General features: G+C 47.6%; 1 protein-coding gene across 1 annotated transcript in view; it reads right to left on the bottom strand.

Moving 5' to 3' along the window:
• Nucleotides 1–26,504, bottom strand: part of LOC119449799 (P protein-like) — a 244,067-nt gene that overhangs the window by 161,829 nt on the left and 55,734 nt on the right. The window contains 1 exon segment of the mRNA XM_049665447.1: nucleotides 7,972–8,110. Coding sequence (XP_049521404.1) covers nucleotides 7,972–8,110 — 139 coding nt within the window.

The raw sequence follows: 26,504 nt of genomic DNA, 5'->3' as shown, positions 1-26,504 counted from the left end.
GAAGGAATGCGCCGTATAAGGAGTTATATATGACCATATATGGTGGAATGTAAGTAACTCGCTGGCCATATCCGGTATTATATACAGCTTGATATCCTGATATATGACACTATATCTGGCCTGGTGCGTTCATATGTGGCCATATAAAGAAAGATAAGGATCACATATCACCCATATAGAAAATTTCTCTTAGCGCACGCGCACGCGCACACGCACGCACGCCTTTTCTTTAATCACACGTCAAGAGGAGCAGTCGGTGCCTCGAAGATGGAGCATCATCTTAGTACGTGCATAAAGGAGAAGAAAAAGAAAACCCAGGAGGCAGTATTTACACCAGGGATATAGTTGCTAGAAATAGTCCCACAATCACTGCGAATACGAAAAAAAAAATCTTAAATAATACTAAACCAAACGTAAGCCCATCCGCCAGCTGCTACAGGGCTGCTGCTTTCTCTAGCTTTCGCACGCACACACAGACACCTGGCGGCGGTCGTGCGAAGCTCAGCTCGAGATACTTCCTTGTCTGAAATAAGAAAGAAAGGAAGGAAGAAAGGAACGAAGAAAGAAGGCAGCATCACTTGTCGCGGCAAAGACAAGGTTGAATAGTTACCATTACGTTGCGAGACGATTAAGTGTACCTCGTGTTTTTGTTTCTTAAAGAGGACGCGAGCGAAAGGATTGAATGGCACGCCCCAAGGAACCAACGGCAATGTTTCTCTCCCAGCCACGCGGCAACCAATTATGTGTAATTTTCAAGCTTGTCGACTGGCACCAAGTGATAGTTTGTTGCAGTGGAACAGGAGACCACCGCAATTTCGTCATTAGTCAACAGAGAAAGCATATAGCAAATACATCCTGTTTTTTTTTTTTTTTTGCGTCTATGCGAACACCGTCAATGATGGCAGTTCGAATCGCAGTGACGCAATCGCGTACAGGTGGCAAAATATGTCTCTGAACATCTCAATTATGTCAGAAAATAAGCTGCAGAAAAGAGCAGACATAATAGCAACGACGGCTGCAGACTATAGAAAAGAACACAGATGAAAACTGCATTTTCAGGTCTGTAGTCCACACAATACATACATGTATCCTCATAAGACGTATTACTTGGATGCTTTATTGTTCAGTTCGTTCGAAAACATTTTAAAGTTAACTCAGCAGTGAACACGTAAAATATCCGTACCGGATATAAAGTGGGACGCGTGCGGAGTTGTATAGAAAGGGTGCAGGCATATTTTCGTCGTTAGCTTTCGTGAAAATTCACACTACTAATTTAACCTAGACCGCGTTGTCTCATCAGTGACGATTAAAATCACCAGTGAAGGCGTTTCAACCACCGACACGAGCTGAGATGAAAATACAGGACGTATAGCACCAACAAGCTAACATATACACCACACAGTGATCCATAATTTCTGTGTTTAGGGGAAGAAATGCGGATATTGCGACAATGTATTCGAGCAGCTACTGTTACTTTCTCGACGTGCATGTAGACACTGCCTTCGGCACTTAACCGTAATACTTAAGAAAACAAGGTTTCTCACGTTCATACCATACAAGTTAATAAAAACTGACTTGAAAACCAATTCTGTCCCTGAGCTAGATATCTTCAGGCCTGAGACGTTAAAAACCTGCAATTATTCGTTGTGCAAAATGTCTCCGGGTGTGGATTATATGAAGTGGTAAAAATTTTTATAGTTGCTTATAGCTACGAAAAAGTCTAGTGCGACTGTTGATTAACGCCTCTTGCTGGCTCGCTTGAGAAATCTAACGTCCGAATGCACCACCCATAGTTTTTTATCGTTGCAAATCATTCACTAACCTCATTGCGCAATAATAAATCACCCGGTAACTACTACGTAAGAAAAAGAAATGCCCATCGATTACAATACTCCCTAATGCGAAATTAGAGCGCAGCTGTATACGCGTTTTGATGTCGCGATATATTGATGTTGAGAATTTGAGACCGAAATCACCGCACCGACTGGCAGTGGGCCAGTGCGGTCAGCGCATTCGCAGAAGGTGGGACAGTATGGGAACGCTGGCATGACGAGCGGCATCGGAGCCCGTTGTGGAAGAAGACAAACGACGAACGCGCGAGCAGTGGCACGAGCGCGTTGGCGCGGTTACGCCGAGGGACGCCGACGCTCAACCCAGGAACGGGCGCCTAAGAGCTGCGCTTTAAATCCTCAGTTATCGACTATGCTAGGTGGGCGCTACATATAACGGGTAAAAAAATGAACAAAACTTGCCTTTAGCCGGATATTGTGCCTTTTACCCGCGCAATGGCAGCGAACTATTTGAGGAAAAGCAGGCACCTCTGCCGCCGTCGCGGCGGGTTCGAGCTTTATCTGGCCGTAGACGTCACAGCCAAGCTGCGCCTCCAGACATGCCGAGGAGTGGCTGGTCGAAACCTGCCCAGCCGACGCCAGAGGCGCCTGCTGCAGTCGCGGACACCGCGCGCGTTCAGCGCGAACACGGGGACACGGGGAAACGCGGGCGGCGTCGGCAGCAGCTCTGCGCGTTGCCTCGTTGGTGCTGCTAAAATTTCTCTCTCTCGGCGAGGCAGCCGACACCCTGGCGAAGGACGCCCACCACACCACTGTGCCCCTCAGTCGGGCCGTGACGGAGGGCGACTTCACAGGACTGAGGCTGCGGCGACACCTGGCGACCCACCACCCAGACAAACGGGTGGCACTGGGATGCCCCCCACGACCACTCCCCCAGCGAGGCCTGGCTCGCAGGGAGACCTCGCTCCTTCTCCGGCTCCGCATCGGCTGCAGCTGGACACAAGCACGCAGCTACCGACTGGGACGAGCGACGTCCCCGGCCTGCAGCTCCTGCGGGGAGCCGGAGACGATCGAACATCTCCTGCTGGCCTGCCCGGCGTACCTCCAGCAGCGGGGCCCACTCCTGCAGGAGTTCCGCCGCCTGGGCCTCCCCTCTGACAAGGAGGAAGATCTCCTCTTCCCCGGCCGACACCACCTTTCTGCACTTCGAGGCGTCGTGGAGTTCCTTGACTCGTCAGGGCTCTCCGCACGCCTCTAAGGACATTTCTACAAGCGGGAAGGCCTCACGGCCTCCCACCCCACCCCGGGCCTGACCGGCCTGTCACAACACCCCTGCAGACTCTGCAGCACACCAAGGCCTTCCATCTCGGCCTGATACGTGCCGCCTATGCCTGCCGGTTTTGCTTCGCCCAGCCATGGCGTCTCCACTCTATCCCTTCTTTCGCTCCCACTTACCCCTCCCCGTTGGCGCTGAGCCGTGCTCCCTCAAGGGCTGCAGAAGATAGCGCCAACCTTTCCCTTTCCCTCAAGAACCACTTATCAGGTGGTTGCTAGGCAACTCAGGTGACTCATCACTCAGCGATGTTTTGGGGCTCGCGGCACAACTTACGGCCGGCTTTTTAACAGCTCGCGCTGTGAAAAGACCCATAGGCTTGTCGGAAGACGTGTGGTTGATGATCTCCCACAAATTTATTTCTTCGCCGGTCGAGGGGCGCGGAGCTGCGTGCCTTGGCGCCACTTCGTTGTCTTCGGCTAAACGCCGATGATGATGATGATGATGATGATGATGATGATGATGATGATGATTTATTGGCATCCCCTTTGAAACGGGGTGGCGACAAATAGTCACCTAGCCTGCTTGATTTAATCAGGTATACTACACATGTTCTTTATCTCGCATTTTCGTATACCTTTTTCAAAAATTTAGCTTGTACCGCTGCCTATGATTTTAAGAGATCAGGTCGTATCCATCTTTTCCCTGCTTTTTTTCCACCAGTACTCTAATCGTCTCTTGCTGATCTCTACGGCTGATCTGTTTATGTTTCCTTCCACTTTAAACCCAAGCGCTTCTGGGACTTGCACGTTACCTACGGTTCTCGCTGGTTGGATCCCGTCGCATTCCATTAGGATGTGCTGAGTGGTCTCTGGATCTTTACTGCAGCATACACATGTCTCATCTAGTTCCGAATATTTGTTCCGATATGTTTTCGTCCTTAGGCAACCGGCTCGAGCCTCAAATAGCAAGGCACTGCCCTTTGTGTTATCGTACAGATTTTCCCTTCTAATTTCTTTCTTCTCATTCTTGTAAATCTCCATTGTCCTTTTCGTTTCCATTCTTTGCATCCAATTCACGGTCTCTATTTCTCTCACTTTCTTTCTGATGACCCCTGGTTGGCTATTTACAGTTTCGATTATCCTGTACTTGGTTGCCAACTTCCTTGACCTCTTCCTCCATTCTGTGTCCACGCTTTTCATGTAGAGATACTTGTGCACTTTAGCCGCCCATTTATTTCATCCATGTTCCTGAGCCTTTCTTCAAAACTAATTTTGCTTTGTGCTTCTCTGACTTCAAAAGAGGCCCAACCCATGTCTCCATGCACTGCCTCATTTGTCGTATTACCGTGTGCTCCCAAAGCCAACCGGCCTACTGATCTTTGGTTAACTTCTAAACCCGCCAATATATCCGATTTTAAGCATATAATGGCATTTGCGAATGTTAGCGCTGGCACCATTACTCCTTTCCAGATTCCACGCACCACCTCATACTTATTGTGGCCCCACAGTGCTCTGTGTTTCATTAATGCTGCATTCCGCTTCCCCTTTATTTTCAGATTATCTTGGTGGTTGCTTGAGTAATTCTTTCCTTCGTTTATGTGTTCGTTTATGTGTACGTGTATGGCTCAGCATAAGGACCCCCCTCTAGCGAGAGAGCCGAGGTGCGAAGGAGCGATCTCTAGGCGAGAATGGAGTGTTAATTGGCGTCGGCGAAGTGAACGCGCTTGTGCTTGCCGTGGCCCGTACTGTACCGTGGCCGGTGTGCTCGTACCGTGGCGAGCGCCGTGGCCTGGTGAGGGCCGTGGCCGGTGTCCGGGTCACCATTTGTGGGAAGACGTGTGGCTGATGATCTCCCACACTTTTATTGCTTCGCCGGTCGAGCACAGACGAGATCACGTACCGAACACTGCTTGCCCCTTTGTTCCTAGCTCGAGCTCTGGCTCGAGCTCTGGCTCGAGCGCGCGGCGCGCGGAGCTGGGTGCCTTGGCAGCCACTTCGTTGTCGTCGGCTAAACGCCGATGGCTCGCCATAGGCTAATCAGTCCTTCAAAAAATGTTGTCGCAGTTTCACCTGAAAGGCGAAGCATCAATTCCGATAGCAAATTTGTAGAGAGCTAAACGGAGTTGTGATATTAGCTTTATCAGCTGTATAAACTTGGACATGCAGCAGCACCGGCAACACGCAGAACTGTTGTCGACGCCGTCGGCGTTTTGCCCGCGTTCGCTCAAAATGCGTGCGGCGTTCGTGACTGTTGCCGGAGCCTCTGATATAAATAGGCACTTGGTGCCGCAGCTAAACGTCGCCTCCCCCTCCCCCACGGCCTCTCGCGCGTCGGAATTAAGAAGATGCGTTTGCTCTACATATATATGGTGATTGTAAAGGTGGAAAGAGACGCCTACTTCTGCAGCCCTTAAGAGAGCACGGCGCAGAACGCGCGTTTGTTCTCCGCCGTGCGTTCATTCCCCGTGAAAGCGCGCGCCCCTCGCGCCCTTTCACTCGCACATACAGCGTTCGGCGCGCGGCGACGATTTCATCTCCATTGACGTCATACGGAACCTCACGGCAACGGCGACGGCACCGGCAGAAGTCTGCTTTTGAATGTCCATATAATTGCTATCGCAATAAAAATTTGATATAACACGCGCCACTATAAAACGTGTATTCCGCGAACCAGTGACAAGAACGTGAAGTGGCTTCTTTATATGCTGTCGACATCCGTTAATTCAGACTCCTGGGGAACTCAGTTGCTTGTCTGAAGAATCCGGATTTGAATAATGGATGGCAAAAGAGAGAATTACGAGTTAGTGTACTACTAGAACAGGTGTACCTAATATATTACACATCCTTGTACCTTTTCTCGGACGCGTAACCTTACGGTGCCTCAATGCGCTCGTCTTACCACAGGGAAGAGGGAATATCGAGGCATCTTACGCGACATGGTCGCACAGCGTCATCTAGTAGTGGCGTCTGCTAACGCACACAGCAGTCTGAATATCAAGCATAAGCATATGTATTGACTATAATTAGATAGTTCGAGTGTAAACGAGAGGCTGCAGAAGATAGCGCCAACCTTTCCCTTTCCCTCAAGAACCACTTATCATCATCATCATCGAGTAAGCGGCTAGTAACTAAAAATTATCTGCAAGTCTCGTATCTCGTAGGAAACATGAATTTTGCCGCTTTTGCACAACTGACTTACTGCAAATATAAGAATTGAAATGAAAAAAATGTGTAACTATAAAACAACCACAGATAGTAATAATAGAGATGACATTTTTTTTTTTACTAGAAGAAACATTTAGGTACAACGTTTCGTTGCTAGAAAGTCTCTGAGTGGAAATATTTGCCCGAAAGCTTGGCGCTGTGCTTGCCAAGCTAACGGCTCTTGCCACCACCGGAATCAGTATCTCTTTCCACTGTCTGCCCTCACACGTCGGGATAGCCGGTAACGATGACGGTAGACACCTACGCCAAAGCTGCCCACCACGATCGAGTCGCGGTTACCAGAGCGGTAGCGGCCTCGGACTACATGAGACATCGGCTAGGGTGCCTCCTTAACTCCATGCCCCCGTCCCCCGAGTGGCTATTGCCAAGGGCTCCCAAGCCACTTCCAGAGAACGACCTCTCCGGAAGAGACCGTTTCACGCTCCTGCGCTTACGGACTAGCTGCACCTGGACGGTGGCGCGGCTGTACACCAAGGGCCGTGCCACGTCACCTGCTTGCAAGATGTGCGCGGACCCCGACACTCTGGAGCACCTCCTCGGTGACTGCCCATCATTGGCGCAAGAACACTCCATAGTCATCACCACCTACAGACGTCACGGCAGTCGAACGGCAAGAGATTGACCTGTTATTCCCGGTGCGTCTCCATCTCCCTGCGCTGCGAAGCCTGCTGGAGGAGTTTGAAGATTCAACGGGGTTCGCCCCCCCTGTGAGCGCCTGCTACAACGCTGGCCCATTTGCTGAGGACCCCCACCTCATCCTCCCTCTTACCCTGATGACACTTCGCCGTGCTACCTCAAGAGTTGCAGAATAAGGCGCGATTTCCTTCTACAGACCACGAACATCATGATCACCCTTCTCCCACTTGCGCTTCAAGCTTAGCGCGCACGCACGCACGAACGCGCACACACACGCACACGCACACACACGCACACACACACGCACACACACAAAACGCCGTACAACAAAGCCGGAAACAGTCAAAATGCATTGACACGAATCACAAAACGGTTTATGCACATCAACAGCACCAGAAAGAACGTGTTCTAGGACGAGGTTCTAGGACACACACACACACACACACACAGTAATATCAAAAGAAGCCAACAAACAATGCAACCAAGAGTGTCATTGTTTGTTTGTTGGCTTCTTATGCTATATGACTAATAAAAATCGTGCCCCTCGGTTTCCTTTCTTCTTGTTCATATATATATATATATATATATATATATATATATATATATATATGACGAGTTACCGAGAACAGGAAAAAATAAATAAACACAGGAGAAGCAAGGAAGATCGAATGCACTACGCAAAATGCACGACAATATCCTTTGTTTTCTTCCTCTCTCTCGCTTTTGTCTTTTGTTGAGAGATTTGAGATTTCCTTAACGGGCATGTGTACACGCACGCTGAGTGAGGCTGCAACACTAAAAAAAGAAAGGAGAACTTAACGCTTCTTGTTTGTTTGTTTGTTTTCCCGGGAAAGTAGAATGTAGAACGCGCGAGTGCCGAGGACGCCGTAAGCGGGCGCATTTGGAAAGCGCACAGCGGTGGCGGCAGCAGCAGCAGCAGCAGCAGCAGCGAGTAGTGAGTGCCATCGAACCGGTGCGAACCGGTTCCGGCGGGCCTGCAGCAGGCAGGCAGGTAGGCAAGCGTGCGCGCGGCGCGCTCTCTCACCATGGCAGCGACCTGCTGGTTGGAGATGATGATGACGTTCGGAGGGTCGCCGACGGGCGTGGCGGCTCCGCCAATGTTCGAGAAAATCACCAGCCAGATGAGGATGAGCTTCGGGTCCAGGTCCATCACCTCACAAAGCCTGCGTGCGCATGCGCAGGAAGCTCGTGACGTGGGGTCGCCAACATGATACTATCCAAGGCTATAGAGAAACGCGAACACGAAGGAGGCATCTGTACATTTTGCATATTCCTTCCTACACTGTAAAATCATTTACACCCTTAAGAGTAAAAAAAAAAAAAAAGGTGTAAATGTGTCTATAACCTACACCCAAGGTGTAGGTTATAGACGTGTAGGTTATAGACACAGGTGCGAGTTATACACATATTTACACGCTTTTTCCCTTTTAAGGGTGTAAATTATTTTACAATGTAGCTACAGACAGTGTGTGTGTTTGACGTTGGTTATGTGACACTGTCGCGACTCATTCGCAGACACTTAGTTTTGAGGCTAGAAGCGTATTAAGCGTCCGATTACGGCCACAGTGACACATCGCAATTTCAAGCATAATTAAGCGTAATATATATGCATTTCTCTGTTACCTCCCGTTCACGCTTCACTCCCGCGTGAGCGTACAATTGCCCACGCAAGGAATCCGGAAACGACCGAAAACAATCGATCATAGTCATGTGCATTCTACGTATTTATGCTTCTTTTCTTTTTTTCCTCTCTCAAATTCAGCATCGCGAAAGCTTCTCTGAGAAAGTGTACAAACTGCTCATTCGCTAGAGGTGGTGACAGCTGCTCCATTCAGTATTCCAAAAATAGGACGCCTTTATTGCCCGCTATGTTAATTTCAAGGCGTGGATACAACCACAGCCTTGCCACTATAGTAGCAGCTGCTGTATTATTCTAGCTGGCTCGAAACGAAGATGCCTTTTCAGGGCGGGTTCTTTCCGTCGTATAATAAAGCAGTTGTGCGCACTAGAGTTAATAAGTATAGGCTCCCAAGGAAGCCTATACAGTAACTCTAGTGCGCACATCGCTCGTTGAGGTATTTTTTTAAGCCTTTAAAATGTATATAGGTTGACGATAAGGGGCCTTAAATAGTTCATTCGTGCCACGAAGAAAAGACAGTGGACACTGTGCGTCCTTGCAGGATTACAGCGCAATTCCCAAAAAAGGCGTTTCTTTCGATCCGTTGTATTACGAATTTCAGTTGCCTGAAATTAAAGCGCATACTTTACAACGTCGCCCGCGTATGATTCACCCGTTCGAAACCTTGCTCGCATAGTAACGTTTTCGAACACTTGCTTAAGATTTTTTCTTTACAAAGGCTGTATTTGATCCACATGGACTTCGCAAACAGATTCCCCCCCCCCCCCCCCCTCCTATTTTCACTAAACTTGATCTCGGTGGCGTTTATAGTTCTCCTAGAGCAGCGTACCAAATTTTGCGCCGCTAGTAAAACACTCACGACGCTGTGGAGCGCTTGTGTTTGTAATTTATTGCAAAGGCCGCAAATAACCCACAGACATTGAACTTTCACTGCAAGTCACCCATAATGTAAGCATAATTTTAACCAAACAAAACAACATGCTTCGTTTAGTTCTCTGTGAAAACCGGGAAAACCAACGACAAACCTTGCATGACGCATAAAAATACGAAAAAAGAAAAGAAAACGAGAGCTGTGCAGTTATTTACAACGCTTCTAATTACGCCAGGAACGTTTAAGTTTCGCCACGCACTTAACAAAAGCTCCAGTTTCACCAAATATAAACTCGCTGCGACGTAGAGTTCTCTCGGGACATTGGGAAACAACTCCTTGATAACGGCCGTATGACGGTTTGGAACACTTACTTTATAATGTCTGCTAGGGCTTAGCTAATTGTTTATATCTGTAACAACGTACTACACTATGTTCTAAAGGAGCGAACGACTGAACATGACAAGTTTCGCAAAATTTACCTGAGCCAACGTGGTCCAAATACGAAAAAGGAAATTCAAGACGTCCCATTGACGTATCGGCGTTAGGGTTTCGGCGCAAAAATAAAAATAAATTTATCTTCTAATAATCAGCTAACATATGGGGCACAAACTTGGAGGTTAACAAAGAATCTCGAGAACAATTTAGGACCGCACAAAGAGCGATGGAACGAAAAATGTTAAGTCTAACCTTAACCCTTTAAGACGCTGTGTACACAGTTGTGAACATCAAGAAAGTGCGTCAACAGCAGTATCATTGATAAAAGTAATGGTACTTAAAATGTGTCGCATACATCTTGAAACTGTGCTGATTGGAACCGTGTTGACAGTTTGAAGAATGGGTTCCAGATGTTTTAGTAAAACGAGTGGGAAGATAGACAGTTGTGTATACTTGCTCGGTGAGAGTATGTCGTTGTATGTAGTGGGTGTACTCTTTTCATTGCTTTTCGCAATGGGTTGCATCCGGCATAATTTGGAGGTGCTTCGATGGGTGCTTTTGAGGCCTACTAGACATGAAATAGTTGATGTTCTCATATGTAATGTTCCTGTACTAAGTTTTCGCATGGAGTCTATGATCTGTAAAATTGATAAAACTCACTAAAAAATCAGAAATTCCGAATGTATTCTGCAGCTGTATGCTTTTTCTGATTCTGAGTGTGCAAGAAATGCGGTGAAAGTAAGTTTTCAATCAACAGAATTCATTGGCGTCTGAAAGGGTTAAGAGACAGAAAGAGAGCGGTGTGGATCAGAGAGCAAACGGGGATAGCCGATATTCTAGTTGACATTAAGAGAAAGAAATGGAGCTAGGCAGGCCATGTAATGCGAGGGTAGATAACCGGTGGACCACTGGAGTTAAAGAATGGGTGCCAAGAGAAGGGAAGCGCAGTCGAGGACGGCAGAAAACTAGGTGGGGTGATGAAGTTAGGAAATCTGTAAGCGCAAGTTGAAATCAGCTAGCGCAAGACAGGGGTAATTGGAGATCGCAGGGAGAGGCCTTCGTCTTGCAGTGGACATAAAATAGAGGCTGATGATGGTGAATCAGCCTATTGTCTTTAAATTAACAAGAATAGAGTTTTCAACAAACGCTTCATCCCTTTAAACTGATTTAGTGCTTTCTTAGTGTCCATTTTAAATCTCAAATCCGGATTTGCTGCGTTCGTCCGTCCGTCCATCTATTCCAAAACGCACAAAAGGGTCACTTTATTTCACAAACGAATACAAAATGTGTATCTGATGTTGCAACTATCTAACGCAACTATGTGGCAGAGTTACGTGTATGAATATATCACAAAGCTTTGTGATATACGAGTATTCATACACGTAACTCTAGGTCATAATAGCGCGCGCAGCACGATCCTTTTATTGCGATAGCAATTATATGGACACTTCAACCGGATTTCTGCCGTCGCCGTCGCCGTCGTCGTCGCCATCGCCGTCGTCGTCGCCGTCGCCGTGAGGTTCCCTATAGATAAAATCTTCGCCGCGCGCCGTATGCCCGAGCGGAAGCGTGCGGGGACGCGCGCTATCACGGAGAGCGAACGCACTCAATCTCCCACGCGCAAGCAAGGAAGCGGGAAGCGAGCGCCAGAGGCAGCGGAAGGGGGGGGGGGGGGGGGCGCACTTCTCTGCCAACAACCGCGCTCGTCACTCGTCGCTCGCGCGCACCGTCTCTTATCTCCACACGGCTCTGACCTTTATGCGCCGTACATTCGCCCGCAGCGGCGTATGCTTGCTGCCACCGTTTTGACAGTCGTTGTCTGCAGTCATTCAGTGTGATCTATTCGTGTTTGTTTGTGCGCGCTCACACCACGCTTGTTCATTCAGTTAGTAATAGTCGGGCCACATTTTCCAACGCACGCTACACATGCAATGCTGCCCGGATCGGCAGTGCAGCTCTACCGGTGTGTCCCTTCGCACGCGCTGCCCACGGGAAGCGCTTCTCATCAACACCACTGTTTCACACGCGCCTTCTCGTGGTCATCCAGTCTCTCTTCATGTCGGTCTACTTACGCCGCAGCACACCTGCTTACTTAAAGCTCATGTTTACTACAATTCATATTGCTACCAAAGCCGCTCACCTTACTTCGTATGACATTGCTGTGTTGCTATCGCATTCATTGCTTCGCCCTTAAGGCGAAACTGTGACATTTTTTGCAGCTTTTCCAGAAACTCGCGGAGTTCCAAGCATTTTTAAGTGCTGAACAATTTTTTTTATACCCACTCCCCTCTGTAATACCTCGCTCTTGATGGTACAATAAAATAAATAAAAATAAAATGTGCAGCATTTGACGTTCGATGACAGTGCCCGGCCACCACGGTGTCGCCGCTCACACGGAGACACAGTGGCCAGCATGGGCGGATTTGGCTGCGCAGTAACATGCACTACGGGTTGTACGAGATTCCGCTTCACTTGAACAACCTTGAACAACGCTTGAACGCCCTCGCAAAGCTCGCAGCGCATGAAGCTGAGAAGGCGGAAGCTTTCGCGACGTGAATTTGTGCTGCGCCTTGCCCTCCTCTATACAGACTTGTATACAACATCGTCAACACCGTAATATTGCGCTTGCAAAATCAGGAGTGAAGTCATCCTCACGAAAAAAAAAGAAGGAAGAGAGTGAGACACCCATGAACGAGAGAGAGAGAGAGAAGTTATGAGCGAACAAGCTAAATCCCGTTTCGCTCAAGTGACCCAGGAACAAGCTCGAAAGGTTAAAAGCTTAAGATTACGTCGCGGCGCCGTCCTCGACACAAACTTTGTTCTTGTCGTTTTGCAGAGGCTTTAAAAGTGCCACAGTAGACGTAGTCTCTGAAGTAAAATGGCTGAATACCTTGATTAGCTCAGCCACGTATGTAGCGGGTAAAAGTAACGAGACGGGCCTTCGCCCTCTAATTTGTGAAGAAGAAAAAAAGTCTGTAATCACGAAACGCATGCTGCTTCTTACGAATATGAAAGTACTAGTTAAATCAACTTTAGTCTAACCCAATTCAACACCATCTTGTCAAGACTCCGGTAGTTTCAGGACGAAATGAATAAGCCCAGTGTTGAATAGTTTATTTCCGTACAAAGTAATTGTAACCACGTACCTTTAACGTAACCTTTAACCTTTTTAACCTTTTTAATCTTTAACGTAACGAACAACAATGTAAAGGCATTGGCGCTTACAAGCGCTTACAAGCGTAACCACTGCATTTTTCAGCACATCAGTGATTAAAAATGTAGACCTTTTGCAACGCACGGGTGTTGCGAGGGAAAGCCTACCGCACTGCGTCTGGAGGCACTTTCCAATCAGGGCCAGGTTGGCTTCACCTCAAAGCGCGGCACTTTGATACGTTGGCCTTACCGAAGCAACTAGACCCTTGCGTTTTCGTTAGATTGCATGAAGAACGCTAGGATTAAAAGTGCTTGCATGCCTCGTAGCAGTGCTTGCTTTAGACGTGCGCCGTTGAAATCTGTCAACTTAATTTCATATTTGATAGACACCTCCGAAACAAGTTGTAGCAAGATGGTCGGCGGGTTTTCAGCAATGTAACCTCAGAGGCTACATTGTTCACCAGCCGAAATGTTGAAATATACTATGGGGCGTATTTTCGAACGATCACTTCCGGCGATACTGTCGCCTTCACGTGACGTAGTGTTCAACCAGCCAATCAGCTCATCCGGTTTTGTTCAACCAGCCAATCAGCGCACGCCTGATGGCCGAGGCGATAGCATCGCAGAAAGCGATAGTAGAAGAATACGTCCCCTGTACTCAAACAACGAACCGTCATGCTCTCTTTTTTCTGGAATTATACTGCTGGGACCAGCATTATTACTATACTAATATATGCATAGGGTGTTTCAATGCGGCGTAGTCACGGTGGACCTGAAGTAGTACAATGCAGAAATAGGACGCTATATTTTCAAAAGTTCGTCGTCCTGTTTCTGCACATATAACATAATCATCAGCCTATAATTATGTCCACTGCCGGACGAAGGCCTCTCCCTGCGATCTCGCATTACCCCTGTCTTGCGCTAGCTGATTCCAACTTGCGCCTGCAAATTTCCTAACTTCATCACCCCACCTAGTGTTCTGCCGTTCTCGACTGCGCTTCCTTCCTCTTGGTACCCATAATGTAACTCTAATGGCCCACCGGTTATCCATCCTACGCATTACATGGCCTGCCCAGCTCCTAATGTTAATTATAATTACACACACACACACACACACACCACATATTATATATATATATATATATATATATATATATATATATATATATATAACCAGTGAGACACTGACGGACGCGAAACCGAGGTGGGCTAGGCAAAGGAAGCTTTGCTTTCAGACATCCAAGCGTTACAAGTGAGCGTTCCACACGGCCTGCGGTATATACATCAGCTAATGGCTGGGGAAGTCGGCGGCCAAAAGAAACCGAAGAACGGGCCACGTCGAAGGAGGGAGGGCCGGATCGGGGCGTATATATTTCATCTCGCGAAACGACAGTCGGCAGCGGTGTTCGCGAGCCCAGAGGCGAAATCGATATCGCGGACCCCACCGGTTCGTCCGGATGGCTTCGCCTTCGCCGAGAGACATCGAGAGCGCCGCACTCGGGAGAGCTGGCTCGCTCGGCACAGTGCGCGGCGCGGTAACCAACGGACCCGGTTAATTGGGCAGCTGCAGGATCAATAACGGCACGTGCGCAGTTCTAAATTGAAACGACATGCTTTACAAATTGCCCCTAAGCAGCTGTTTTTTTTCCCCGTTTTCGGCGCACATCTCCGTCAATGGGCTTATTTTTTAAAATCGAATAGCGTTCTTTGGCTCTTTCGCCCGTTCTCGTGGATGGAGAAAACGCACATACGACGAATTGGTTCGTATGTATAGGCACCGGCGAACCTGCAGTAGTGAACAAAAAGGATGCAATATTTTGCAATTTCGGTCCCGCGAGCTTCTCAGAATGTTATAGTGCTACTCTGTGCCAGACCACTAGATTAGAGTAATAGTCTCTTGAACACGCACTGCCACGATATTACGTTTTCCACACCGCTATTAGCCCACCCACAGTGAACACAACTTGCGTATTCCAAGGGAGAGAGATAGAGAGTGAGAAAACAAGAGGTGAAAGGCAGAGAGGTTAACCAGATTAAGTGTCCGGTTAGCTATTCTGCACTGGCGGATGGGCAAAGGGCTGAAAATATATGAAAACAAAAGAAGATTTAAAAAAAAGGGGGGGGGGGGACGCATCAGTTCGCGCATTCTATAGTCTTTCAATGAGTGCCGTGTCTTTTGAAAAGCACACTGGCGCTTTTCAAGCAATTCGCGCAGACGTCGGCTGTGACCAGGGTCCAAGAATTCTGGCTTCCGTGAGGGGACGGTTGTCCATCTTGTCGAGCGTGGTGCTGAGGACTTTTCGACTTTTCTTTGTGCATTGAAACGACGACAATCACGCAGAAGGTGCGCTGTCGTCTCTTTGCACCCGCAAACTTCACATTCTGGATTTGTGGCCATTCCGATGAGGCTTTGGTAAAGGCTACTCCAAGCCATTAGAGTTACCTTCCGTCGTGGTAAGCCATGTGGAAGACTGAGCTTCAGCTTAGGAACAAGGAAACAGAGGCGCTGGTTTTTAGAGTCTGCCGATGTGAATCCCAAGAATGTTTCACAGGAAAACCGCATGCATCAACCAGCATGTCCAAGTGCGTGCACGCTGGTGGGAGAAATATTGATGATAGGTGGACGGGTTAGCCGAGAAAAGGGCTATACTATACAGGTTCAATATCATCATCAGCCTATATTAATGTCCACTGCAGGACGAAGGCATCTCCCTGTGATCAATAATTACCCCTGCCTTGCGCTAGCTGATTCAAACTTGCACCTGCAAATTTCCTAATTTCCTCACCCCACCTAGTTTTTTGCCGTCCGCGACTGCGCTTCCCTTCTCTTGGTATCCATTCTGTAACTCTAATGGTCCACCGGTTATCCATCCTATGCATTACATGGCTTGCCCAGCTCCATTTCTTTCTCTCAATGTGAACTAGAATATCGGCTATATCCCCGTTTGCCCTCTGATCCACGCCGCTGTCTTCCTGTATACTGTATACCAAGAGATCAAAGAACGAGAGAAAAATAAATTCAGGGTCGATTTAGCAGTAAATGCGATAGAAGTGCGTTAACATTACGACGCACCTATTTAAAGTCCTGGATCATATATTATTTAAACAACGTTCACCCATAATTGCAAAGTGTTATTCAGGAGCTCACTCGAAACACGTCCTGCGCGTCTTCGAGGAGCGAAGTGCAACTACGGCCGTGGTCCGGAGCAGCCCACTGTCAGTCGCATATATATATATATATATATATATATATAGTCATATTATAGAAATACAACTAACAATGACGCCATGGAGAGCATATCTGAAATTATCTACAGTTCTTAATTGAATTAAAGAAATGATAAATAAATGGAAATGAAACTTCATGAAAAAAACAACTGGCCGGAGGTGGGATACGCTCCCATCCACTTCCCATTCAAAACGGCGCCGCGGTAGCTCAATTGGTAAGAGCGTCGTACGAGTAATGCAAAGACGTGGGTTCGTATCGCACCTGCAGAAAGTTATTTTTTCCTGCACTTTCATTTCCATTTATTTACCATATCTTTAATTGAATAAAGAACTGCAGGTAATTCCCCTATGCTGTCCTTGGTGTCATTGTTTGCTGGGCATTGCTTCGCCCTTGCGAAACTGTCATTCTTTTTTTTTTTTTAGATATCCTCTACAATCCTAGTTTCACTCAAAACTAGAATACGCATCTGCCATTTGGGATAACAATCAAGCATCACTGACCCTTACCCTTGAAGCGATTCGAAACGAGCAGCTCGCGTTATTTTATCTATTCCCGCCATTCCAGTGTAGCATGCATAGAAAAAAAAAACTGAATCTGCCAGATCTTTTATTACGCCACAAATGTGCTCGCCTTTGCCTATTCCATAAAGTTTATCACTCTAACCACGTGCTGAAGAATCAACTTGTCACCCCACCTTTCTACGTTTCATCCCGATCTGTCCACAGATATAAAGTTGCCGTCCCGTCCTACCGAACGAATAAGTACCACGATTATTTTTTACCCCGCACAAGTGTCGACTGGAACCACCTTCCCGCTTTCATCATTCACCATCGCCAGATGCACCTTCATTCAAAACAGCGCTCTACCATGCTATCGCTTAACATTTTTTTTCTTTATATAATGTCTGCATATTATTTTGTTTTGTTACCACTACTTTCTGTAGTGCCTTCGGGCCTTGAAAGTATAAATAAATAAATAAATAAATAAATAATAAATAAATAAATAAATAAATAAATAAATAAATAAATAAATAAATAAATAAATAAATAAATAAATAAATAAATAAATAAATTCGATTTGAATGCTAAGTGCCTCCGTGTTCCGCATTAGCACCGCGATCCCGCCTTGGGTAGGCGAGCTGTCGTCAGACATTCGACTTTAGCTGCGGATTCTGTAAGCACGTGAGATGAGACGAGAGCCCTCCTGGAGCGCTTTTAATCTAATGCGCCGCCGCGAAACCCTTCGAGTGTCCGTATGCGCCACCGCTCTAAAAGCCCCGGCGTCAGAAATCCTCAGCTAACGTGAATGCGAGCATATCAGTGACATCGTTCTACATGAGAGGAGTTCCCTTTGAGAACGAGCACGAGCGACCGTATAATGAATCTGGCACTTCCCTTGGCACTACTGTGTGTGCAGTGCTGAGCATTCCTCTCCCTCTCCTCTCCATATTTAATCACTTTCCCATCCTCTTGCGTGCGTGGTTTGACGAGCGCGGTGGATGAGACATACCTGCCTCGCATAGCAATAATGAAAACGCGGTCATTGCGAAACTAGTGCAGCAGTTAGACCGTCTGCGTGCAGCTTCCAACCTGAAAGTCGTCAAAGAGACAAGTGCGCCATGCTGTATACCTCTCTTAAGGTTTGACATGGAAAGTGTCTCAATGGGAATGGCACAGTGGCGATTTGAACGCGGAGAGAGGGAGCTAAAGGAAGGCGAGAGAAAAGGAAAGAAGGGGAGGTTGATCAGGTTGCACCTGATTTACTACCCTACACTTGGGGGAGGGGAAAGAACAGTAAAAGTAGCAAAGAGAAAATAGGTGATGCGCGCACACGCATCGTTCACGGTGTGTTCAAAGGTGGTCACGGCCGACGGACGGGTTCAGGGTCAACCACAGCATTACATACCGCTTTACTATAGATAGCATAATGAGGCATAGGAAACTGGCGCCTCTAAGAAACAAGCTTTGTAGCCCCGAAAGGGTAGTCTTTGTCAGGGGTATACTGCAGACGTTTGCCGTCAGTTCGAAGGAAGTACACGCACGCGCGCGCGCACACACACACGGGTAACTTGATTTTCTAGCAGGAAAACACACTTGGTCTGCGTTATGCAATTTTCTGCTTTTCGGCGCTCGTGAAAGGAGAACTAAATTCCGGGACTCGCGCATGCTCTATTAAATTGGCAATGACAATTACGTGACCTTTATATCGGTCAGCTATCCTTTGATCCACCTGAAAGCTCCGTGCAGTATTTATTTTATCCGAAAGGCGTGAGGGACGGAAACGGAGCGTTCAGATTCGGCGCACAAGCCCAGCCACTCCGATATTTGTTCTCTACAGTTAAACTGTGTCGTTATTCACCTGCTGAGCAGATGGAGCGTCGCCGTTAAATGTTTCGCAATGTTTTGATAATTTACTTCAATGTTAGCGAATGACGACCAATCGAAGGTGTTCAATTGAACAGCAGCACCCTGGGCTTAATACACAATAGAAAAAAGAAGGGTGCGTCAATCAAAGTCAACGCGAAAGCAGGCAAGGTAAACATGCATGAAAAACCCCCGATACAGCTTTCTGTTGCTCAATACGTGCTACATAAATGCGTTTTTCCGAGCGTGAAAGATGCCCTCGAATACACGCAAAGCACCTCGAGCGGCCAGTCGCGCGGCAATTCTGTGTGTATTCGCGGGCTCCTTTCACACTCGGAAAAACACATTTATGTAGCACGTATTGAGGAACAGAAAGCTGTATCGGGAGTTTTTCATGTTTCTCTACAATTTTTTCATTGAAACTTTGATAATTAGGACATTACTTCTCGAGTTAGGTAATTAATTACAATTAACTAATTAAATATCGGTAACGAAAAAATTACTGGCGGCTACTCCACTGCACTGGAAACAATACGCACTAGGTTTGCTTCGCGTAACGCCGTTCCTCTTTTTTTTTAAATCGTGCTGCGTGATAGCTGGGACACCCTGTATATTGGCATATCGTAAACGCGCGTCTGTCGTAAACAAGCTATCGCCGTCATACTATCGTCGTCACCTCCGTCTTGCTGCTGCCGTTCCGCGTCTTACACAAACACGTCGATCCACCTAGTAACGCCTTGCTGAACTTCAAACGATGCTGGATAGACGGCGAAATACATCGCATAACCTTCTTCGCACAGTGCTGGGGATCAGCGTAACTTTATTGAAGAGGCCCGACACGAGGCGACACGCGAACTACACGTAGCGCACGTGCCAGGAATGAGGCAAAGAATGCTTCGCACTAGAAATACGACAGCATTTTTTTTTTTTTTTTTTAATCGAGAGAGTCAGACGATCGATCCCAGTGAGAGACTTGAGGGGCCACAACATCTGACACACGTGTGGCGTGCCTGTTGTGCGATGAGCTAGCATTACGAATGTTGCAGCACTTATTTTAAGTCACGAGCATACATATAGGCAAAACAACGGGTCGCATCGCGAAGCGGGCGAGCTAGCCCGCCAGCCAGGAGGAAAACGGACCGGCGGCGCGGCCTGCGGAGCCCGGGCCATGTATTGTCCCCGGCTTCCCTGCACGCCGTATTGGTGAACGTATGATATATCTGTTCGGGTATATTGTTACACGTCCTCAGGCCCGGAGAGAGAGAGAGAGAGATTCGAAGAGCGGAGAGCGCTGCAGCGCTGATGTCTGCGCTATCGATCGCCGGGCCTGCCCTGTGGAGAGAAGGACCTGCGACCAGGAGAAAGAAGCAGTACTCGAATGTGCACATGCTGTTTGTCGAGCGGGTCTCTTTGGCGCTACAAAAAGAAAGAAAGACAGAAAGAAAGAAAAAGAAAGAAGCACTCCCATGCCGACGGCGCAACCGAAGCGCTCCACAGCGGTCTGATTGTGGCTGCTGTTTGAAAGGAAATGAGCAGAAAGAAAGAATGAAAAGAGAAAGGAAGAACGAATCGCTCAGTTTAATCGATGCAGGGGCTGCGGATGCTGGAACGAACGCATAGAGTTTCATACAATTACCAGAGGGCACTAGAGTCTACCAGAGTGGCAAGCACGCTGGTTCAGACAGCATGGGAATTATGGTTAGCCTACATGGTTTTGCCGAGACTTCGTCCTCCTGGCTTTGAACGGCTTCGTGACTTTGCAAACGGATCGTTTTGCAAGAAAGTACCGCGCTATAAATAATTCGATAAACATTAATAAATCTGTCAGAGTGGCAGTATTGGAAGACAGGAACTCTGTATAGCACAGAAGCCTGGTAATGAAACCATTACACCACGCACGCGTGGACAAGCTAACTACTTGAATTGCCAGCGGTTATACGTGTTCGCAGAGTCGTGTTGCCTTCTGCATTTTAAAGAAGTATAGATTGCTTTTGAATTTCAGGCCAATGAAGGCAGATAAAGCGCAACAAACGAAGCCACAAGGATCTCTGAAGCCACAAGAACGATGACCAGACAAATCCACGTACTAACCATCTTTCCCATGGTGGCTTAACGAGTGCAGAGGCGGAGTTCTCTCTAGTAACTGTTGTAGGAAACTCTGTGACAAAGGATCCTTTTCTCTTTTTCGTAGCCTCCGAGCAGCGAGTTCAGCCGGACCTTGGACGTTCTGACGACGTGCACCGCTCTTGTAGTGTGACGCAATGATGGTGATCGATGCTCGCCGCACGGCGCGTTCTCATAGAGAGAGAGGAAAAAGAGCGCAGTGAGGAGGGAAATCTAAAAACGTTGAGCGCAGTAATGGCTAAGCCCATTAATCTGCCGCCATACTCTGGGGAATGAAAAAAAAAAAAAGGGGGGGGGGGGGCGAAAATCTCCGGACTCCAGTGAGTCTTCCGTTCCTTTAAGTCGATGGCTGCTAAACGCAGTTACGATTTCCCAACTCACATGCACTTTTAAGAAGTCTCAAGTGTTAGGCTGGGAGTAGCGGATCAGTCCCCCGCGAACTTTAGAAAGACACATGCAGCCCGGAGAGTGGTTTAAGTTCATAAGAGACTGATAAAGGTTATTTCTCTCTTTCTCTCTGGAATGGTATTGCTAATAACCCTCCCGGTACTCCTGAAAAAATTTTGAGGTAACTCTAGTACCACCAAATAAACCATTCGAAGCACCTGGACAAACGTAAGAGGCTCCCTCCTAATCTGAAAAAGTACTCCGTTTCCATGCTCTAGCCGAGGCACGCTGGTCCTAGTTTCCTTTGACTATTTGATTCAAGAAAACTGTATTGTCGCAGGCAGGACGTGCAGCGCATTTTGAACCACGGTGAACCGAAGAAAGGGAGCGCCGTCAGTGTGCAATCACCAATGATGAAGGCAAATCAACGCTATGGTAAAATGTCCGAGATAAGACCGTCTAGAAACCGCGTTTGGAGCTAGCTTGGTGGTTACAATGTCGGGCTTCAGGCTCCATAATTGTCGGTTTTATCTCAGGTAAACGGGTTAGGCTATATTATTATTTCTTAACGGGCAGCGTCTGCACCTAAGAGTGACGAAAACCACCGAACGAACGAAGATGGTTAACCCATTACTTCGTAACTGCTGCTGGTACTATAAAGAAAACAACACACACACACACACACACACACACACGCACACGCACACACACACACACACACACACACACACACACACACACACACACACACACACACACACACACACACACACACACACACACACACACACACACACACACACACACAAATGCTGAACAGTTCGTAACAAAGTCACTATAGCAGCCACATAAAGGCCAATGAATAAAAAAAAAACAGTAGCAGAGCGAAGTGACAGTCGATGACTGCGAAAAGCAGCGACAGGGTATGCACAAGATCACGCGTGGCTGCTCGTTCCGCTTCGTTTGGGACGCCATCACATTTGTATATCAGCCTCTGCGGATAGGCACGAGCTGCTGTGCCACAAGCTACGGCGCCACGATCCACGCTGCCACTCTATCGCTTGACAGATGCATTCTTGGCCTCTGTCGAGCGATACAGTGTCACCGGCTACACGTCGGGCAACTTCGGCTTGAAATGAAGCGTACTACATGTGCGCAGGTTGGATTTCATATTACATACAAAACAACCAAGAGAACAGGCTGGCTTCAGGAAGGGATATTCTACAATGGATCATATCCATGTCATCAATCAGGTAATCGAGAAATCTGCGGAGTACACTCAGCCTCTCTATATGGCTTTCATAGATTGTGAAAAGGCATTTGATTCAGTAGAGATACCAGCAGTCACAGAGGCATTGCGGAATCAAGGAGTACAGGAGGCATACGTGAATATCTTAGCAAACATCTACAAGGATTCCACAGCTACCTTGGTTCTCCACAAGAAAAGTAGAAATTTACCTATCGAGAAAGGGGTCAGGCAAGGAGACACAATCTCTCCAATGCTATTCACTGCATGCTTAGAAGAAGTATTCAAGCTCTTAGACTGGGAAGGCTTAGAAGTGGGGATCGACGGCGAATATCTCAGCAACCTTCGGTTTGCAGATGACATTGTCCTATTCAGCAACAATGGAGACGAATTACAGCAAATGACTGAGGACCTTAATCGAGAAAGTGTAAGGATTGGGTTGAAGATGAATATGCAGAAGACAAAGATAATGTTCAATAGCCTGGCAAGGGAACAAGAATTCAGGATCGCCAGTCAGCCTCTAGAGTCTGTGAATGAGTACGTTTATCTAGGTCAATTACTCACAGGGGACCCTGATCACGAGAAAGAATTTTACAGAAGAATGAAATTGGGTTGGAGTGCATACGGCAGGCATTGCCAAATCCTGACTGGGAGCTTACCACTGTCGTTGAAAAGAAAAGTGTACAATCATCGCATTCTACCGGTGCTAACATATGGGGCAGAAACTTGGAGGTTAACAAAGAAGCTCGAGAACAAGTTAAGGACCGCACAAAGAGCGATGGAACGAAAAATCTTAGGACTAACGTTAAGAGACAGGAAGAGAGCGGTGTGGATCAGAGAACAAACGGGGATAGCCGATATTCTAGTTGACATTAAGCGGAAGAAATGGAGCTTGGCAGGTCATGTAATGCGTAGGATGGACAACCGGTGAACCATTAGGGTTACAGAATGGATACCAAGAGAAGGGAAGCGCAGTCGAGGTCGGCAGAAAACCAGATGGGATGATGAAGTTAGGAAATTTGCAGGCGCAAGTTGGAATATACGCTAGCGCAAGACAGGGGTAATTGGAGATCGCAGGGAGAGGCCTTCGTCCTGCAGTGGACATAAAATATAGGCTGAAGAAGTAGAAGAAGATGATGATGATAATAATAATGATGATGACGACGACGACAAGACACGGCGCAGGTTGGGGGGCAGGCTAATGCGCATTTTTCTTCTGCTCCTGCCGCGTCGATTGAGCGCGGCCGCGTACTTAAAGGCAATCTGCGGTACGTTCGAAGGCTAGCTAACCTGAAATAACTGATGGCTACGTGTGCGCTGTGTGCTTCGCGCGCCTACTTCGCGTTGAAGCGAGGCAACACGAAGGGGAATTCACTCGCTGCGGCTGCCGCTCTTCACCACGCCAGCGTTCTGACAATGAGTGTCCGCGGTTATGGAGTGAGAAGTGTTCGTGTTTGCCTGTGTGTGCGTGACAACATGCTTGTTAATTTAGTTAGTAAGCGAGATAGAGAGAGAGAGAGAGAGAGAGAGAGAAAGAAGAAAGGGGAAAAGCAGGGAGGTTAACCATATGGGAAGATGGGGTATGCTACCCAACGCTGGGCAGAGAGGGGAGGAGGAGGTAGAGTGACAGGAAAGTAGAGATAGAGAAAGAAAGGGGCAGATACACAATCACAGTCGGTCACTGTCACCGCATACTGTAAGCGAATGTCTACAGCAGCTTATGCAGCTGATAATGACTGATCTTACTTCGTATAGCTGTCTATATATGTCGTATAGCAATCAATGCAACCTTTCGGCCGAAACTGGCTTTTATGTCGCAATTCGTTCTTTTTTTTTTTCGTCAATAAGGAAGATTGAATGTCTTTTTTTACGTAGTGACTCCTTACGTAGAGCTGCACCATGTATGTATTGGGCATTGGAGCATCTCTGGTAGTGCTTTGCGATCAACAAAATCGCTCCTATAACCTTCTCCAGAGAGAGTGGACTCGACCAGACATTATAGTTATGTACATATTGTGTGAATGTGTACTATGTCCAAATGCGTCATTTCATGCGTCAGCCTCGTCATCTTGAGCAGCTTGCTTTCGTTGTTGTTTATCAACTGCCACAGAATCCGTGGAAGTCTGGCTACTAAAGAGCGCACTATGCTGGGCGTAGAATGCTGGGTGCATGGCTGCAGGCAGACATCTCCGTCATATATTGAAGAATTTTTCTCTCTTTCTCTGAATGTCTTCCAGCGCCAGCAAACGATGAAACGAGAACAGTGCCTCTGGTATGGGTGTCGAAGTTCAAAAGCGAGCCAGAGAATGGGTGAACTGTGGGGGCGGCGGATGACAGCTTTCAGAAACAAAATCGGCAGAAACCATCTCACGAGGACTGTCAACGGTAATGCCTGTAGCATTGAATCAACATAGCGACACAACATGTCGCCACCATCGAAACGAGTTATGTATGAGGCATGTAATTCTGTGGGACCCCTCTTTCGCGCTACCCTAAGAACACTCGGCTCCATCTAGCGGAGACGCCGCGAAGCCCCCGCGTGGCCTCCGAAATGCGTGGCGCACCAGTGCGTGCGAACGCTGAGAAACGCGTGCAAGGTTCTTCTCTCACGTTTCTTCTCTCGCGTCACCCACTGGCGCTGCCGAGAAGTCCGTGCGTGGCCGCTGGGACGAGATCCGTGGCGCGCCGGTGCCTGCGAACGCTGAGAACTGTTTTGTCGATTGCCGCGCACCTAGTACCAGGTACGTAGTGACCCAAGTTGGTAATATGTTCGTTGAAGAGTGACACACATCCGCTGCATTCATGGCGCGGCTCGCCAAAGCGTTGGCGTGAAATACGTTCATTGAAAAGCGGCACATATACCACGTGCATTTATGGCACAGCCTGCTAAAGCGTCGGGTTGCAGTCCTTGAGGAACCCTTGTGACGTGGGGTCGATTCCACCCAGCACCGGAGAAACTTAAAGGATCTTTTTCGTCTTTCTAGAGCGGTACATTCCCAATGGCATTTACATATTTGCCCAATCTGGCGTCAAATACGTTCATTGACGAGCGGCCCGCGGTGACCCAAGTATAGGCATCAAACAGGTTCACTGAAGACCAGGACAGATCGTGGGTCACATACCCAGTACTTCCAAGTCGGGGTCAAGGAGTTTCATTCGACCATATAGCTACCCAGTGAACCAGGTTGGCGGAAAAACGGTTCGATACAAATATATACGTAGATAAATATAAGCATAGATAGACAACTCCCGAAAAGTGCGTGATCTACTCCAAGAATGCTAACTAATTGAAGTACCGAAAACGATACAAGCAGGGCTCTGTAGCCCTGTTATCCCTACTAGCACTCGGTGCCATGACCGGAGCGCCGGAGAATTCTGCGCCCTAAGGAGGGATTAACGAGAAGCTTAGGAAATGACTGGGCTAATTGGCGACAGAAGGGAGAGAAAGAAGATGTGAGGCTTAGTCGGAAAACAAGCGAACACAGAATGCGCCTGAATAGAAAGCTATGTGTGAGCATTACAAGTGAGGAACAAGAAACAAATCACGAGCTCCTATCGGTATCCGAGTGAGGGCGGCGTTAGCAGGACGGATCAGTGCAGGTACCCGCCAAAACTGAAAGAACGTTGTTTTTAAGACGGCCTCATTATACGGTCGCGATGAACTTCTTAGAAAGGTAACAAGGTTGTCGTTTAAACCCGGGGGCATGCAGTAGTTATTGCCATAATCGCGAGCAAACAGCTATGATGTGGAGCCAATTAACAGACACTGTATCCAAGGAAAGCAAAGCGAAAATTAAGGGATGCTCTGTTGACGAGGTCGAACTGTCTTATTTTACTGCACCCAGGACGGCGCGTAACACGTACGTGGCGGCTATATATCTTAATGAATGCCTTACACCCACAGCAACAGCAACCAGCGGTAACGAATAAAACACCTAAACCAGGTTGCACGTACCCCCCATGGCGAGAGCACAGCAGTATCAAAACATTTATTTCAATGCGAAGCATTCTTTGGCTCCGTATGGGCACTTCAGGTAGGTCCCAGCTGACTCGCATCGTGTCCGGCCTCAATAAAAATAATTCAAGTGTCCGGTGACGGAATCGAACCTC

This window comes from Dermacentor silvarum, chromosome 4 (genome assembly GCF_013339745.2).
Source record: "Dermacentor silvarum isolate Dsil-2018 chromosome 4, BIME_Dsil_1.4, whole genome shotgun sequence".
In the NCBI taxonomy this organism is placed as follows: Eukaryota; Metazoa; Arthropoda; class Arachnida; order Ixodida; family Ixodidae; genus Dermacentor; species Dermacentor silvarum.
The sequence above is the reverse complement of the archived record's forward strand: the minus strand, read 5'-3'. Positions and strand labels throughout refer to the sequence as shown.